Here is a 19160-nt window from a genome sequence, read left to right as displayed (position 1 = left end):
TAATGCGCTCCCCCAAATTATATCTTTGTTAACATAAGTAGTGCAAAAATTTGTCAATCTGTGGCTCTTTTGATTTTGCATTGTTTGGATTAAATTTGGATTAAACTCTTTGGATTAAATTTATCTCTAATTTCTGAGCTGTTAGAATGCCTGCGGTGTTACCAATCTCAGCTGTTCAAAACTCATGAGATTGGTTTAAAAATTATATAGATATGTGTTTTATACTTGGGATTCTTTTTGTTTGACTTCTGGTTTTAAGTCTCTAGAGTGCGCTTCTGTCATATTTTTTGGATCAAGGTTTCTTGATTACAGAAAATATTTTCTGTTCTGCTCGTATTTTAAGATTCTCAGAAAATAAAATGAACTTTATTACTTATTCCCTGGCATATTTACCAAAAATATGGCTTTAGATTTTTTTTTAAATTCTCTCAAGAACAATTAATATGGCATGTACTGTTAAAATTATAATGCTATGACATGTCATGCTGGATATTGTTAAAGATATTAGCCTGTGTTCAGTGAGCTGTGGTATCTGTAATAACCCATAGCCAGAGTGTTAAATCTCAGTTATAGAATGATATTCAGGGGATTAAAAACAAAAGGCTCAGTGATGGCTCCTAAGAGGTTTACTCATAGGGGAGAGGGAAAGTGACCATACAGTCCAATCGGTGGAGGTTGGAGGTATTATTCTAGCTGTGCCATGTTATAAGGCAGAGGGTCTGATTTTCAGGGGTGCTGAGCACCCAATGCTGCCAGTGATTTCAGTGGTGTACAGTGTACAGTGGTGGAGGCTCAGCATGTCTGAAAATCTAGGTCCATGCTATGCCTCTGGAGTCATTGGAGAGAATGTTGGCCTGAAGTACTAGAGACTATGAAACTATGTAGCCAGTGCTCCCTTGTGTAGCTCTGCGAACATCATTAACTGCTAACTGACTATTCCCCAGGCTTATTTAGCAGTTATTGCTGTCTCCTGCACCTATTTTCCTCTCCTGCATACCTACATTAAAGCAGCTATAATTTGGCCTAGAGCAGGGGTTCTCAAACTGAGGGTCGGGACGTCTCAGGGGGTCACGAGGGTTATTATGTGGGGCGTGGCGAGCTGTCAGCCTCCACTCCCAAACCCTGCTTTGCCTCCAGCATTTATAATGGTGTTAAATATATTTAAAAGTGTTTTTAATTGATGGGGGGGGGTTGCACTCAGAGGTTTGCTATATGAAAGGGATCACCAGTACAAATGTTTGAAAATCACTGGCCTAGAATTGCTAATATTTAAAAATGTCATTTCATTAAGAAATCTTTACTTCACAGAAGTTTCAGCAGCTGATCCTCCCAGAGCCATGTGCATGGAAATCAGTTATGGGGCAGTATGCTAACAAACTATATTACCTTGCTTTACTTCATCTTTGCCTTGCTGAGACACTGTAGCTATTGATGCTTGCAAGTTGTGTCAGTGATGAGTAGAGCTGTCCATTCCACTTAGAGAAAACTAAATTCTTTTGAAAGTTTTTGCAAAACAGAATTGTGTCAAAATTTCTGTTTTCAGATCAAAATCATCAGGTTTTAAATTCAGTTCTCTTTGTCTCTGTGACTGGAGAGTCCACCATGGACCCCAGAAACCTTCCCGCCAAAAATATCGTCAAAATTAGGATGTCTCCGCAAAACATTTCAGCATCAACAAAACAGAATATTTGGTTGAAAAAACATTTAATCAAAAATATTGTAACCAGCTCTACTAATGAAGAGTAAGACAAGAGGTACAACTGAAAAATTGCATCTAGAGTGGACATAAAATGTTAGTGCTGAGAAATGGAAAATAACCAAATACCTTGTGTTTATTGTAGATCTGGGATTCCTACTTTTACCTTGCTGTCATTTTTATAAACCAATTATGTCTGCAACTGGAGATGTTCACACCTTCCAAGAAGAAAAAAGTGTTGGAAAAGTAAGTACCAGTCAGGTTCCATAAAATTACTGCAGATCAAACAATTATGTTGTTTAAAAACAGGCTTTATGCAGCATATGGACCTGATCCAAAACCCGATGAAGTAGATGAGTCTTTTTGCTCACTTTAATGGGTTTTGGATTAAGTCCTGTGTGAATTCACAATGCCCCAAGAATAAAATTGTTGACCCTAAGAGCCCCTCAATGCCCACTGGCTGAGGGCCCACTATAGTGTAGCTCATATCAGGCCTGACGCACTCACTGCCCCAAACACACTGTTGTGATAACATATTTAAAAGATGTTTTGTTAGGTATCATATGTAAACTGGCAGAAGGCTGGATTTGAAAATCATTTGTGTGATGTATATATGGGTTGTGTATAAAGAATTACGTGTGTGCTGAAAATATGTTCTTAAAATGTGTTTGGGAGGCAGTGCATAAATCAAGCTTGCCCTAGACAAAGGAATGTGGATTCTCCTGACTGACTGGCTCTATTACAGGCTGGGGAAAATGAAAGTACATTTACATATAAGTTAAACAAAGCCATCAAGCTAATGAGCAGTGCAGAGAGTCTGCACCCCAGGAGGCCTTCCTGTCTCTAGAAGAATAGATCGTGGTTTTAGGGTAATATAAAGGGAGCTAAAAGACATTTTAGTTATCCATCACTTAAGTGACAAAAGAGTCAGAGCTCCTGGAAACCGTGGAAGGTGGTTCCTTCAGCCATGTGGGTTGAAGTTTATGGGAGCTGACTATATATGAAAGATTTGCCTGAGACCAGGATTGTACTTTAAGCTTTAGACACTAGAAAGTGGGTTTTGTTTTGTTTGTAACCATATCTGTCACTTTTACTTTTGCTTAGCATCACTTATATCTCTGTTCTTTATTAAAAAACTTATTCTTGTTTTATTACAAAACCAGCTCAGTACTGAGTATTAAAGTAAAGTATGAGTCTTTAACACTAACAGACTAGTGTGTGCTCTGTCTGTTTGGAGGCAGTGAACTTTATCATGTCTGTGAGTCACAGTAAGAGGGACTGGACACTGTAGAGAGACATCTCTCAGGAACTGGGTTGAGTGATTGTTACTTGTAAATCAAGGTTTAGGCTGGCAGAATCTCAAGGAATTTGCTGATGAGTTAGACTACGGTGGCTGTCACCCTGTCTATTTCCAGTGAAGTTCACGCTTGCTGAGACACAGAGTGCCTTATAGTTCTGGGTGTCCAGAAAAAAACATCACAGGATAAAATAAAATTATTAGTTATCTGAGGCGGAAGAGGAAGGAAAAAATCTGAGGCATATTAAGAGCATAGATTGGTATCACTACTTTGTTGTATCATTGTTCCTGTTTGTACCTTTAGGGAGCTTGCACTAACAATATGTGGAAATTAATGTTTCTTTATGAAACAAGCCATTTGATTAGATACGTATTGGACATTAGCAAACTTCCTTTTTCCTTTTCTGTGTACTACATCCATCCTAAACTTGGGAAAAATCATTACTGTGTGGAAATCTCACAGTTCACCTTGCTACACAGGAGCCTAAATTATAGTATGAGCTTGTAAAATTATTTCCTAAATAATGTTCTGCTTAAAAGTTGTATTTTTTAAATATTTCACAGATATGGTGACATGCGGGTAACAATGGGATGTGAAATTTTCAGCATGTGGCAAAATTTAGGTAAGGAATTAAAAAAAATCTCCTTAATAAAGATTAACAGTGAAACAAAGTAGCACAAAAAAGTTGAACAAAATTTGTAATGAATTTTAGTTAAGACTCCTGCATTATATTACTGGTTCTGCCAGTTTATCTGGGCAAGGCACTACCTTTTTGTTTGTTGGTTTATCCTCCTGGAAAACCATTCTAATTCTTTTCAAAAATGTTAAGAAGTTGAATTAATTGTTTGGATTTTCAAAGTGTTTTCAGATCCTTTGATGAAAGTAGTTTATTTGACATACACCAATCCCCTTGACTGAAACTCACCTAATGCTTTGGATACAAATGTTGGCCACTAGCTCCAATTCTGTGTACTTCTTGAAAAAACTGAGAATGAACATAATGCTCAAATCAAAGAATTATCATCATTGTGATGCCTTCTTTCCTCTATGGGAAACTGTTGTTTTCCAAGATTCTGAAAGATAAGAAAAATCTAAATGATAGATTTTGTTTTTTGACAATGGGGTTACATTTGTACATACAAAAATTCTTACCTGTAAGTAAGTGTGTATTCCTGATCTGTCCATCCCAGTAATTTGGGCACTCTTGTTTATTAATTAAAGCTAATACTTTCTCAAAACCATCATCTTCCCATGACTTGTAAGTCAAAAATACCCACTGACAGGTAAAGTATCTGGGAGGAAGGTAACTCAGGAGAACACACCGACTGCTCACAGAACTCCTGTGTGGAGCCATAACAAAAACATCAGAGAAGCCAGGAGAAGGAACATCAGTTGCCACTACAATCCAGCAGCAGGATCCAGGAGCTCTACCAGTCAAATGGCCCAAGACTCTAAGAGACATCCTTGACGGGCCCTCATCTTACTGTGCAATCCCAACTGAGAGACTGTTCTCATACTTCAAGGCTGTGTTTGACTGTGTAGCTCAGAACGACACACAGCGTCCAGGGTACATTCATCCTTTACCCCAGATTGACTCTGCAGGGGGCCAGGAAGAAGACTTCACATCACAGGAAGTAATGACCAGACTTACAAAGACCAAAAACACAGCTCCAGGAAAAGATGGCATTCACTGCAACTTCCTGAAAAAACGAGACCCCAGTTGCCTGGTATTAACTGCCATTTTCAACAAATGCAAACAGTTCCACCATGTTCCCAGCTCCTGGAAGAAAACTATGATGGTGCTCGTCTACAAGAAAGATGAGTGAGATGACCCCAGCAACTGGAGACCCATCTCTTTCTGTTCCACCATGTACAACTGTATGCCAGTGGCCTCGCAGCTAGGATCACAGACTAGTGAACAGAGGAGCATCAGCTCCATCCAGGAAGGCCATCTTTATTCCACCCGCTCCTACTTGTAAGGTTAAGGAGCATGGCAGGGCTTGGAAAGGGTCAAGCCAGTATGCTCAGCACTCCAACTGATCCTCAGACTGTGGCACATCTCACAGGGAAATTAGCTGGGATGTATGTTGGATTGCAGAGGTTGGAAAGTTGGCATTATGTAACTTATACCCCGTCCACTGACGTGCACTGAGCTCAGCTTGAGGATTGAGCCACCGTGACCTGTATTTATTGTATGTCATTTCTAGTGTATTTTTCCTATTATTGTTTCTAAATATGAATGGAAGACGTGTTGTGATCAGTGCAATCTATACGAGGGCTGAAAGACCAGTTGATCAAGGTGATCAAGGTATAGAAATAAAAACACTTGAAAAAATTCAGATTCAAGATCTGTGTGGCCTGCCACTGGGCCTCTGTCTCAGGGAAGCTTATATCCCCTCAAAGTGTAACATATCACAATCCTTTCCTCAACAAACCCATTAATCCCATGAATTCAGACTTCCAAGATTCCAGGCTTCATCATGGATTGTTCAATGAGACCTCAGTCCAACCCCAGCCTGTCAGATCCGCCTCTTCCCCCTTCCCTCCATAGTTACCCAAACTCTGAGATGGTATTGAGTGGCATCAGCAGCAGATTTCTAGTGGCCAGCCTTCCTCCTATCCATTGGAGAGATTAATGGCAGTATCTTCTTACTCATAGAAAATCCAAACTTATCCAAAGTACACTCTCTAACTTATCTTTTTATAGGTAACTCAAAACAAAGCATAACTCAAAGTAACCCCTCACGAGCTGTTTCTCTAGTAACAGAAAAAAACCTCATAGTTTCTACTTATCAAGAAATCAGCTCTTGCAAGAAACTTAGACACAAGCACCCAGACCAAGGTCAGCAATCCTTGTTAGTAACACTGCAGCTGTGCGGAAGTTTTCGTCGCCTAAGCAAGGCCAAATTCTTTCTCATTAGGTGGTGTCCTCACTTCCAGCTTATGGTGGCTCAGTCCACAAGATGGCTGTGGGTTATCTCAAATCCAGTTCTTTCAGAAGAACACCAGTGGTACCAACTTGCAGAGAAAAGGAGTCATTGGTACTGAAATATGATGTAAGTAATCAGGCACATCTGGTACCACCAAGGGACAGGAATACTATCCATTATCCTCCATCGGGGGTAGATACATTATCCTGGAGGACCTTACCATCTCTGCAAACCCAGAATTGCCAGTGGTGTCGGATCCAGTCCTACCCAGAGAGGTCAACACATCATCAGTTTGCCACTCACAGTATCGGTGACTTGCTGGGACATAGTTAGTCTGCCGGTACTGATGGCACCACATGCATTGACGTAGAGGCTTCATTCTTTGCTGATGAATGTGGAGAACTTCACAGCCCTTGTCAAGATAGGAATTCATCCCTGACACAGGCTTCAAAAAATCATGGGCACCTTCCCACTCCTACAAGAGAGACTGACCAACCCCGGGACCAATGGTACTCCCCTCCATGAGCATAGGGTGCTCCAGGGCTCAAGCACCCACTGAAAAAAAATAGGGGGTGCTCAGCAGCCACAGGGCTGGATTAATATTTTATGGATGCCAGCACCTAGACCATAGTCCCCCCCAACTGTTCCACCTCCATTCCACCATTAGGCCCTGACCCCACTCAGCCTGTTCCTCCCTGAGGCCCCACCACCACTCGCATGGGGGGAGGGATGGAGAGGAGCACCCACCAGCACAAATAGAAGTCAGTGCCTGTATCCAAGAGGATTACCCCATTACACCAGTGATGCCTCACACTAGGGTTCCTGAGATCCATATATAAGACACTATGACTACAGAAGGTCAGAATAACGTCAAAATAGCCATTCCCATCTTTAAAAAAGGGAAGAAGGAGGCTCCTGGGAACTACAGGCCAGTCAGCCTCACCTCAGTCCCTGGAAAAATCAAGGAGCAGATCCTCAAGGAATCAATTCTGAAGCACTTAGAGGAGAGCAAATTGGTCAGGAACAGTCAGCATGGACTCACCAAGGGCAAGTCATGCCTGACTAATCTAATTGCCTTCTATGGTGAGATAACTGGCTCTGTGGATGAGGGGAAAGCAGTGGACGTGTTGTTCCTTGACTTTAGCAGAGCTTTTGATACGGTCTCGCACAGTATTCTTGCCAGCAAGTTAAAGAAGTATGGGCTGGATGAATGCACTATAAGGTGGGTAGAAAGTTGGCTAGATTGTCAGGCTCAACTGGTAGTGATCAATGGCTCCATGTCTGGTTGGCAGCCGGTATCAAGCGGAGTGCCCAAGGGTCAGTCCTGGGGCCGGTTTTGTTCAATATCTTCATAAATGATCTGGAGGATGGTGTGGATTGCACCCTCAGCAAGTTTGCAGACGACACTAAACTGGGAGGAGTGGTAGATAAGCTGGATGGTAGGACTAGAATACAGAGGGCCCTAGACAAATTAGAGGATTGGGCCAAAAGACATCTGATGAGGTTCAACAAGGACAAGTGCAGAGTCCTGCACTTAGGACGGAAGAATCCCATGCACCGCTACAGATTAGGGACTGGATGGCTCGGCAGCAGTTCTGCAGAAAAGGACCTAGGGGTTACAGTGGACGAGAAGCTGGATATGAGTCAGCAGTGAGTCTTTGTTGCCAACAAGGCCAATGGCATTTTGGGATGTATACATAGGGGCATTGCCAGCAGATCGAGGGACGTGATTGTTTCCCTCTATTCGACATTGGTGAGGCCTCATCTGGAGTACTGTGTCCAGTTTTGGGCCCCACACTACAAGAAGGATGTGGAAAAATTGGAAAGCGTCCAGCAAAGGGCAACAAAAATGATTAGGGGACTGGAACACATGACTTATGAGGAGAGGCTGAGGGAACTGGGATTGTTTAGTCTGCGGAAGAGAAGAATGAGGGGGGATTTGATAGCTGCTTTCAACTACCTGAAAGGGGGTTCCAAAGAGGATGGATCTAAACTGTTCTGAGTGGTAGCAGATGACAGAACGAGGAGTAATGGTCTCAAGTTGCAGTGGGGGAGGTTTAGGTTGGATATTCGGAAAAACTTTTTCACTAGGAGGGTGGTGAAACACTGGAATGCGTTACCTAGGGAGGTGGTGGAATCTCTTTCCTTTGAAGTTTTTAAGGTCAGGCTTGACAAAGCCCTGGCTGGTATGGTTTAGTTGGGGATTGGCCCTACTTTGAGCAGGGGGTTGGACTAGATGACCTCCTGAGGTCCCTTCCAACCCTGATATTCTATGATTCTATGATTCCCACCTGAGAAAGAACTTCAACCCATGCAGGTATGCTCTGAGGAAGAATCTCAGCAGGCTGAGCCACAGCCCCTGCAAGTTTGTCATTGTCTTCACCAGATAAAGTGGTCACACCTGCTTCACCATCACCACCTGATGACTGTAGGCAATGCTGGGACCTCCTAAGGAGAATTGCAGACACATTCCAGAACCACCTGGAGAAATTACAGGACACCCCTCGTAAGCTACTGGATATCCTCCAGAGCATGGAGAGGAGATTGCTCCACCAAATAAAAAGGTCATCTTAGAACTGCCATTTTTCTGTACTCCACCCACAAAAAGATTGATTACAGATATCTACTTACTATGTTGAGAAGCCCACCTTGACAGATTGGATTCTTGGTGGGTCCAGGTATCCTGTTACAAACAGTTCCTGCTGTTTATTTAGAACTTTCATAGTCAGATCATGCCAGACAACATGACAATATTTTATTATATTAACAAACAGGGAAGAGCAAGGTCTTTCCTTCTCTGAATAGAAGCTGCCGGTCTCTGGAATTGGTGAATTCACCAAAGGATCACACTCTCAACAAGGGAATTACACAATTTGGTGTAAAGAGCATCTTTTTTGTTATGAGAATCACTTTTTGTCTCAAGAGAACAACAAATGTCCAACTAGTGCCCACCAACAAGGTGACTCACAAGCAGTATTCATTGAGGAGGAGCGTACAAGGAATCCTGCTGTATCACAGACTGGAGGACTGCTCTGCTGAAGGACACACCTGCTGTGGAAGCTTATTTGATTTAATTATACCTGTACAAGTGGGTTTGTTCTGGATGCATGGGCTTGAGTTTTCTAAGGCCTGGAGAAATGGATGTAGTTCTTTAAAAGTGTACAAAGTTCCTAGAGCCACGGCATTTATGCACCTTACAGTTAATATAAAAGCAGCAATAATTCATGTTAATTTCCTAATCCAATTAATTAACAAACCTGATGCAACCAAAGAATGATTTAATAAATATTTCTGCAAGTTTATTGTAGAATTTTAAACATTAGAGGCTTGGTTTCCCATCTGTGTAACTCTAGCTAAAGTCAATGGAGTTCCACTGGTGTAAATTGGAGAAACACAATGGTGAACCAGGTGCTGGCGGTGCATAAGGTGTTTACTTCAATTGTATATCGACATTTGATAAAGCACCATATTCTAAAGGGGTTTTGCTCTTGAGTTTGATAGTTAACTATGGAATTGATATTCATAAGTAGCGACGTGACCAAGGAGCACAAGTCCCATTGAAAGGAATGAAAATATATTACAAGCAATTTCAATTTACATTGTGACTTGTGCTCCTAAATGACACAGGTGCTTTTGAAAACCTTGCCCTCTACAAAATGTGTTGTCTTTTCTTTCACTACGATTGTTGGTTGCTTTTTCCCCCTTCTCAACCTCTTTGCATGTCTGGCAATTGTGGTAGACCAGAACTCTCAAAACAGACAGTATAATAATCCTGCAAGTGACAGAAGCTAAATAATTCAAAGCTACAGGTAAATCTCCTAATTTAACCTCACCTCCTTGTGCAACATATACCATGGGGTATATAAATTTACCTACTATTGGGAGACCTCTACAACATCCAAGTAGAATATAGTAAGTTAATGGCAGAGGTGTCAGCTTTTTTTCTAAAGGGAAACATTTTGAGAAAAACAGTCCAAGCATCCATTTTTTGCAGGCAAAATTTATACTCCCATTTCTGTGCCACAAAATGAAGGGTGGCTGCAAATCTGAGTACTTGTGCCTCCACCTAATGTGAATATGCTCTCAAGGAGTAAACCGTATTTGGAGGGACAAAAATGCAGGAGCAATTTCTACCTGCAAAAGGGAAAAACCTTTTTGCAAAAGATGTTCTTAAAGTAGTCTTAAATAAAGCAATGTCCATTGAACCCTTTACTTCTTCCTCTTCCCCTTCCAAAAAAATGGCATTGGGAGTGAACAACCCAACATCATTCATGAGCTCAGAACTCCATTGTAAAATGTGATGCATCAGGCTGATCCTCTCTTCGGCTCTTTTCTGTGGCTTTTCCTCTTCCTTTTCCTGCTGTTTGTTTGAGAAATAGCACATGACAGGTGTGCTATTCGCCAACCAAACTGCAAACATTTAGAATGCCATTTCATAATTCTTCATACAATATTGTTTCATTTGGATCGTTTGGTAACTCACGAAGAGTGAACCCAATTCACATTCAGCTTCCTTTTAATTTTAGGGGAACATAAACTTCACTTCATCCCAGCTCTCATTGGCCCCTTCCTAGAAGTGACACTGATACCGCAACCTGACCTACGGAATGTAATGATTCCCATTTTCCATGACATGATGGATTGGGAACAAAGGCGCAGTGGCAACTTCAAACAGGTACCGTGTGTGAAGCTGTTTAGCAGGGAAGATTGACATTCAAATTTTTCTCAGGCAGCCTTGGCACTGAACTATTAACTTGTTAGCAGAACCTGTGATGGAGCAGGATGGAGAAATGACAACCTTCATTTGAGGGAAGATGGTAGAATTATAGGCTAATGGCTCTTGAAGACCCTTTGGCTCTCTAAGCTCTCCATGGGTTTTTCTGTTCAATATTTTTATGTAGCTAATTTAAGATGGGGATGGGATATTCTAGCCCCATTGAAGTCAATGCCAAAACTCCTCTTGACTTCAATGGGGTTGTTTTATTTTTCCACTTTAGTAGTATATATTGGAAAAAAAAAAGATAATGAAGAAGAAACTCAAGAATGATACCATGATGGCTTACTGACATAATGTCTGATATCTGTTCACCCAGCCATCAAAAGACTGACTTTTACAAGAAACCAAGTTCTGCAAGTATCCAACTATTCTTGCCTCTCAAGTACTAGCTTAGGCATCAAGTAAGGAACTGCTAAATATGCCATCTGCTCTTTTGGCTCCCACTCAGTTCTTTCCAGCTGCCTCAAACCACTTCACTGTGTTCTCCTTCGTGCTGTTTCAAATGAAGCAAAGCAGAAGTATTTGAAATAATTTCAGGCAATGATAAGGATTGGAGTGGGAGCTGTAGGAGCAGTTGGAGTATTTGGAAACACAAAACAAACTATGCGAATGGAGATGCATGTGATGTAAGTGTTTTGTTCCCCTCACATTTTTTAAACACATTGTTAAAATAATTGTAAAAATGATGATGAAGACTAGTTGAAAAACAGATTCTGCATAAGCAAAGCACTGACTTTCTGATTCACTCTGTATTGATCATTGACTTAAAGGTACACTGTAATTATGATTCATGATTTAATAGAGCAACTTCAATAATAGACTAGTTTCTCCTCTAGTTTTTCAGTCACTAAGTATCTCTATTGCTGGAGGGGAGGTTATTCTCTTTTGATGTATTAATAAACAAAGCAACCTTGTCTACATTTTCTCAATGATCAATATAGTTACAAATATTTTATGCAATGATTTTCAGCTATAAAACCTTTATTCTCCAACTCTTCTTGACAGATGACTCGGAATTTCAGTGCATCTGCTATATACATTACATTGGAGTCAGGGTAGGTTTTCAGTGTCAGCAGGAGTAACTATAAGCCCCAAACTGTTAATCCCTGGATTTAAAGAATGGGATGTGGAATCGGAGAGAGTTGGTTTTATATTAAGGTCCAAATAATGACTTGCTCTTGCAGCCCTTCAGTAAGAATTCAGGCAGTCTCGTTGGGCTGCATGCTTTTTTGTTTGGGTCTATAAATAGATAGCTGCCTTAGCAGCCGCAAATGCTGCTCAGCCTGTAGGTTGAATCACATTGCTTCATTTAAATTAGTCCCAAAAAATCCTCCGGGATGACAGAAGATGAAGTGACCTATCCTGAAATTTACATTTCTTAACGATAATACTAGGGAATCCATTTAACAAAACCTCTTACAGAAAAAAATCATTTTTTTTTCAATTTGCTCAAACCTAATTTAAGTACAAAGAAGCCTTTTATGTGAATATGTTCCAGGTGGAGGCAAAACTGATTGACAAATTGGATAGCTTGATGTCAGAAGGCAAAGGTGACGAAACGTACCGAGAGCTCTTCAACAGCATGTGAGTAATAAATTTGCTTTTAATTCATTCATTGTGTTCCATTTGATGGATTAGCTGCTAAATATCATTGTGGACAAAAACTGCAGAAAGAGCTGTGATCTCGGAATGTTTTTGTCGTTTTTGAAACCTGTGAAATGCTAGTTGCCTAAATAAAGTAATGTATCTTATTGTATCTTTGATGACTAGTTGTGTCTATGTTATACCATAATCTGTTCTCTATTATCACTCATACTAATTTTAAAACCAGAAAAGCCAAAGATGTTTAGTAGGTGGGTGGGATGCAGTTAGAACATAAATTTTTTACATCACATTTGTAAAACATGAGCTTAATAAATAGCTGTTTTGTTAAATCATTCTCATAACTAACCAAAATTTGCTATTGTTCAAATAATGTTTCACTTGTTGATTTCCTGATGGATTACAGAATGACTGATAAGATTAATCTCATGTAATAATTCTATTTACAAATGATTTTTAGACATTGCATATGTTTTAATAATTGGTTCATAACATCAGAATCTAATGGTGAAAGAGGACAAATGCTTCCTTTATAATGGAACTCCTAGGACTGCCCATGTGTGATTCCTGGTGACTGAAATTGGTGACCATCACAGACACAAAAACATGAACTGTTTCCCCCCCCCACACACACACACACACCCATTTCAACTTCAACCATGTGGGAGACCTATTTATAGTCACTTTAGTACAATATATATTGTTCCTCCACTGGATTCCATTTTACATGTGTATTTCCCAGTGCTATTACACATATAGTTTTTTTTTAATTAGGTTTCTTCCTTTTTAAATGGAAGGGAAAAGTGATATTTTAGCTTTATTGCTCTAGAATTAAAAACAATTGCATTTATGTCTTTTTGTTGGTACATATGCCAAGCACATAATACTCCTACAATTCCATTGTGGGGAAAAAAACCCATAATACCAAAATAAATGCTTCTGCCCATAACATACAGAGAAGGAAAGGGAAGTTTGAGGTGAAATTACAGCTGAAGAGTATAGTAAAAGATAATTTGTGTAGTAATCGTTCTTTAAACGTTAAGATAGATCAAGTAAAAATAATAAAAGCTAAGAAAGTTTTCAGAAATTTTAGTAACAGTGTAATGTTTAAGACAACAGCATTAAAGGAGAAGTTCTTTTATGAAGTAATAAAGCCTGCATTTACTCCAGTGCAGAAGCATGTCATTTACTGATTGAAGTGACTTCTAATGATGTCAGAAAATATATTGGTATCTGAAATATAATTCTTGAAAAAGCTGAGTGTTGAAATTGAGATAGATTTTAAAAGGTAGTGGAAGAATGGTAAAGCATTTTCTAAACGCAGTTACTTAAGAATGATTATGTGTAATTTAATTCATAAGAAGTCTCATACTACTTTTCCTGACTGGAGGGGTTTAGGTGCATATGGATCTAAAATGGAAGACACTACTGTAACAGGTGACTTGAAGAAAAGGAATCCTGAAAATGTTAAAAGCTTTGAAGTCATTATTTCAAGGATCAGATTCTTAGTGTCAAGGTGTCTGAGATTTTCTTCCATCATCAATTTAAGCAGCTATTATTGGAGGATTTTGTCACATGCCTCCTTGATTTAAAAATCGTGCGCATGTGATTAGACTGAGGTGATAATAAAATGATGGGCACATTAGTTGAAGGAAGTGGAAAGCACTAGCACAGTTTTCAAGTAGTCATAGCTTTGTTTTGGGAAATGGAAGTGCATTCATTTTACATGATCAAATATGAGTCTTCAGATTGCCCCCTAATTTGTAGATGTATGAAGTCATGGGGACACAGATAATCTTCATGCATTTTCTGGACACAGCATATCAATTTAAACAGTTTTGGGTATTTGTCCTGTTCTCTCTCTCTGGAGATACACTGTTTTCTGATTCATGCTATCTCCATGTTCCCAGGTTAACTTAATTTTTCTGAGCAATCCATAAGCACTTTTCCACTGAAGACGCATCTTGCTTTTATAGCCAAATTATAGATGTCATTGGACATCTTTAAAATGTTGTATGCTTGGGATTTTGATGTTTATAATGAAATATCCTATAAAATGCAAAGGGAGAAGCATTGTTGCTATTTATCTTTTGGCAGGCATCATCCAGGGAGATTTAGAAGTGACCGGAGGGCTGTCTCACAATCACCAACATATCGTTACTAAGGCTCAGATTTTGTCAGGGATATACAAAAATTCATGAAAGCCCATGACCTGTCCATGATTTTAACTAAAAATATCCCTGACGAAATGGGGAGGGAGGAGGGTCCAGCACCCACAGTGGCTGGGGACTCTGGGGTCACCTTGCCCTCCTGATAGCTCCAACCCCAGGTCAGAGAATGTCATGGAGGTCTCTGGAAGTCACGGATTGTAGGGCTTAGTCATTAATGAATGGTACTAAAGAGCGGGAGCTGTAGATGTTTTGTTGTAATTAAGGGCCAGTTGCTGTATTTGCTCCCTAATATCATCCAGACAGAAAAAGAACCCCTGATCTCCCTTTAAATTGTTAATCTGAAATTAAAAACAATTGAGGGTTCTAGCTGAATAACGTGAAAATACATGTTTGTTTTACAAAAAGGTTGACAATTAGAACAAAATCTTTGTGTTGTGCTGCACAGTTGCTCAGATCAGAAGCTTACTTTTAGTTTTTAAGTAATGTATGACTTTTACACAGGCCCTTCCTTTCCAAAAGCCTCTCATGCTAAATAACGTGTAGAAAATTATTCGCAAAATACAGACTAACACGGCTGTTACTCTGAAACCTAGAAAATTATTGCAACCTTCTGAACTTACTGGGCAAGCCATTCATTTTTATATGATATGCATTGCAAACCGCAACAGATGTGCTCCAGTGGTATTAAACTAGAGGGCCACACATACTAGAGGGCCAGCTTATTGTACATGTCAGGCACTCCATGTGTCTCCCCATTCTCCCACAAGGTCCTTGTGTGCCACCTTCCCACCCCCTTCTATTTCAGGGACGCCCTGCAGCTCCCCATCCCCTCCATACCAGGGCTCTGTGTGTCTCCCATTCCCTCCTGCCAGTGACATTGTATACTGCCCTATTCCTTCATTCCCCGTTTCCCTCCCCAAGTGCCAAAGGCTTTGTGTGCCTCCATGTTTCCACTCCTCCCATGTCAGGAACTCTGTGTTCTCCCCCTTGTCTCACTGTGTTCCCCCATTCCCTCTCCCTCCCATACCAAGTCCCCTATTTTCTCCCCATGCCAGGAGTTCTGTGTGTGCACCCCATTTCCCCTGCCTCTCATTTCCCCACGTCCCACCAATCTTATTTCTTTTCTTTCTGTCTTGGTGATTCAGGATGTCAACATTTTAAACTATATTAGGAGGATGGGTAGAGCTGAGATGGGGTGTTGCTATACTGGAAGATGTTAATGCCTACCATCAACCAATACTTTGATCTATACACAATTACTGAGTGGTTGAAGTTGCTGGGTCTGCTAAGCAGATACCAGGAGCTCCATCTGTCCCCATTTCCCTCTTCTGGTTTTCTGAATCTCACCAAAATCAATAGGTTTGCTTACTGATGCCTACAACAGACCCTACAATTCTGGAATTGAGTTGTTGCATCATTCAAAAGTTACTGCGTTACAGAGAGACTTGTCAGATAGTAATGCCTCACATGCTCAACCAGTAAATTTAGAGGGAGAAGCCTGAGTAGTGTAAGCTTGAAGCAGGATTGACGTCTGTCACGACCAGGGCATGAGTGGTCAGGCCTAGTGGCTGGAGTCAGGAGCCAGGAACCAGAACCAAGGGACAGAGTCAGGCAGTCAAGCCAAGTGTCAGAGCCATAGGCAGGAGAAAGCAGGAAAGTGGGGCTGAAGTGGATCGGAGCAGGTACATTACAATTGAAAAAAGTACAGAGAAGGGCAACAAAAATAATTAGGGGTGTGGAACAGCTTGCATTTGAGGATAGATTAAAAAGACTGGGACATTTCATCTTGAAAAAGAGATGACTAAGGGGAGAAATGATAGAGGTCTATAAAATCATGAATAGCGTGGAGAAAGTGAATAGGGAAGTGTTATTTACTCCTTCACATAACACAAGAACCAGGTGTCACCCAATCAAATAGATAGGAAGCAGATTTAAAACAAACATAAGGAAGTATTTCTTCAGACAACGCTCAGTCAACCTGTGGAACTCATTGCCCGGGGATTTTGTGAAGGCCAAATATAACTTGGTTCAAAAAAGAATTAGGTAAGTTCATGAATTATAGATCCATCAATGGCTATAAGCCAAGACTGTAAGGAACACTATCCCATGCTGTGTGTCCCCAAGCCTCTGATTGCCAGAAACTGGGATTGGATGACAGGAGATGGGAATCACTCAATAATTGCCCTGTTCTGTTAATTCCCTCTGAAGCACCTGGCACTGGCCATTGTCAGAGGACAGGATACTGGGCTCGGTAGCCATTGGTCTGACCCAGTATGGCTGTTCTTATATTCAGGAGAGGAGCAAGATTAGAACCAAGGGAGGCACAGAAGTGATGGTGACTGTGGGCATACACATTGAACAGCCAGCAACCCTGCTGCTGAGCTTAAATGGCCTGCTGCTGGCTCCCCTCAGCCAATCAGGCAGGCCAGTCAATCAGTCCATCCTACCACAACCCACCTGACCTCATTAATCTGCCTGGAAGCGGGGCTAGCTAATCCTCAAATTCAGCTGAAGGAGCTCACTCCTGACAACTAATCTTCAGTGCCCAAATCAGGTGGGGAAATATCAGTCCTTTCATCAGTAAGAACTTAATATGGCAAAGTGGTTTTGTACAAGTCTGGCTAATACCAAGATTCAGGACTGTGTGTGTTCTTCTGCACTCTGCAGATCTAACTCATTTTAGCACCCACTCTTTTGTTTCTAAGAGCATAGAGTAAAAAAAAGTGGTGAGGATGGTGCTGAGGTATCGAGTATCATACTCCCCTTTTTAGAGTTACTCCAGCTATGAGTAAAGAGTAGTGAGGCTGGGCAGAAGTGCTCTCAGGAATGCGGAGTCAGATGACTGTCCTATTCATCATATTTGCACAATATTTCACAACACTCTTCACCTGTGCTTTGCATAAAGTCCAGTGTCTAACAAGAACTGAATGATGAAAGCAGGCATTCTCCGGGTCGTACAAAAATGGGGAGGGGCTGGAAAGCAGTGATAAAGAGATCACAGAGAAGAGGTATTAAAATAAAGTGTGTTCAGAGTTTCTGATACAACATGCAGGAGAGAACAGAAGCTTAACTGAAATGCCAGTCATCTTTCTCAAATTTTATCTTGATCTTGCCGTGAGAAGCCTGGGGATGTGTTTGAGTGGGTCTTTTGTTATGAATGTTTTCTCTGTGCATTATCTGTGAAAGTAGAATGATGCAAAGGAGAAGACAGGAAGTTGTCAAATTGAAAAGGCAATTTGTTGTTTAAATAAAGATATTTAATATATTCATACATTCTCAAGTAGAAACTGTATAGTGTACATTTATACATATAAATAGAACTTACGTAAGTCAGATATACAATAGACTCATCCTTTTTTAGAAAGGTTAGACTTCTGACATTTTTAGAAGCATACTAAATATTCTTGTTTTTAAATTTAATTTGAAATACCCTCATTTAAAGTAAGGTTGAAAAGCAATGTGAAGAGAGAAATGTAGTCAGTATTGTCTTCTGGCTATACAATAGTCTTGATTCTCCTCTTGTTTCTTATATACAAAAACTGGTGTTAAAAGAATGTTATGGTGCAAAGGTTAAGTATTCAAAAGTTAGGAAATGCCAGAATTAAGTTTGTCCGTGCATTCATTCTGAAAAGCAGTGTGGCTAGTGAAAAAGACATGGATTTGCCAAATTAGAATTCTAAGGTTTCCCTTGTTGAAATTGGGAGAATGATACCTGTTCCTAAGCCCTGGTCTACACTGGGGGGGGGCGGGCAGAATCGATCTAAGTTACACAACTTCAGCTACGTGAATAACGTAGGTGAAGTTGACATACTTGGATTGACTTACTGTGGTGTCTTCGCCACGGTGAGTCGACTGCTGCCACTCCCCAGTCAACTCTTCCTGCGCCTCTCGTGGTGCTGAAGTATAGGAGTCAACAGGACAGCGCTCGGGGGTCGATTTATCGCGTCTAGACTATCCCCATTGGATCGATCGCTGCCCACCAAATCCGGTGGATAGTGAATACATACCCGAAGATAGAAGTGTGAGGCCTTGCTCAATGATATGGGCTGTTAAGTGCACAGAATTGGCACCAGACAGCAGTAAGTCTCCTCCTAACTCCCAGCCCTGTATACCTTCCCCTATGTCAAAGGATAGGGAGCACTGTGTATATAGGAGTTCAATGAGCACTGAGAGCATGATCAGTGAAGTTGGTATATAAGAGTTCTGTGGGGCTGAGTATGCTCAGTGTAGTTGAAGGTGAGTGGAGCTGGCCGCCTTCCCACTGCAGGTAGAAATGTTCTGAGATTTTACCTACTGAGCATGTGCAAATGGCAGTTTTTTGAGGCTCCTAACTCAACCAAATATTCATCGAGTTTCATGGGGACAGGATCCACTATCATGCCAAATTTTAAATCTGTGTACCAAAGCACAGAGACACTAGAGCTCTTCAGATAAATGGTTTGGGAAAATGTTTTTGCATTGACAAAACCTCCTATTTTACCCAGACTTCGGTCTCTGAAATGGCTGAACAATTTTTGCTGAAAGTTTTAAAAATCTTAGCTTCAGGCAGAGAGGAAATGTGGAAAATTTGATTCCAAATGGTTGAAATTTGGCAGCGTTATAAGCAACCAAAACCAAGGGTTTATAAAGGAAAATATTAGGGCACCTTCATTATAGGTGTCACTGCCAGTTCCCATACAATATTAC

At 40.7% G+C, this 19160-nt stretch overlaps 1 protein-coding gene across 4 annotated transcripts in view; it reads left to right on the top strand.

The window, feature by feature from the left end:
• The window catches only part of DOCK4 (dedicator of cytokinesis 4), a 420789-nt gene that overhangs the window by 347159 nt on the left and 54470 nt on the right, over window positions 1–19160 (top strand). For all 4 annotated transcript variants that reach the window (XM_084616809.1, XM_084616807.1, XM_084616808.1 and 1 more), the window contains exons 29-32: window positions 1842–1942; window positions 3558–3616; window positions 10451–10599; window positions 12200–12285. In XM_084616809.1, the coding sequence (XP_084472935.1) occupies window positions 1842–1942; window positions 3558–3616; window positions 10451–10599; window positions 12200–12285 (395 nt within the window). The remainder of the gene's footprint in view (window positions 1–1841; window positions 1943–3557; window positions 3617–10450; window positions 10600–12199; window positions 12286–19160) is intronic.

Source organism: Lepidochelys olivacea (genome assembly GCF_965140295.1).
Source record: "Lepidochelys olivacea isolate rLepOli2 genome assembly, chromosome: 1".
NCBI classification, from domain to species: domain Eukaryota; kingdom Metazoa; phylum Chordata; order Testudines; family Cheloniidae; genus Lepidochelys; species Lepidochelys olivacea.
This window is presented reverse-complemented; position numbering and strand designations above follow the sequence as displayed.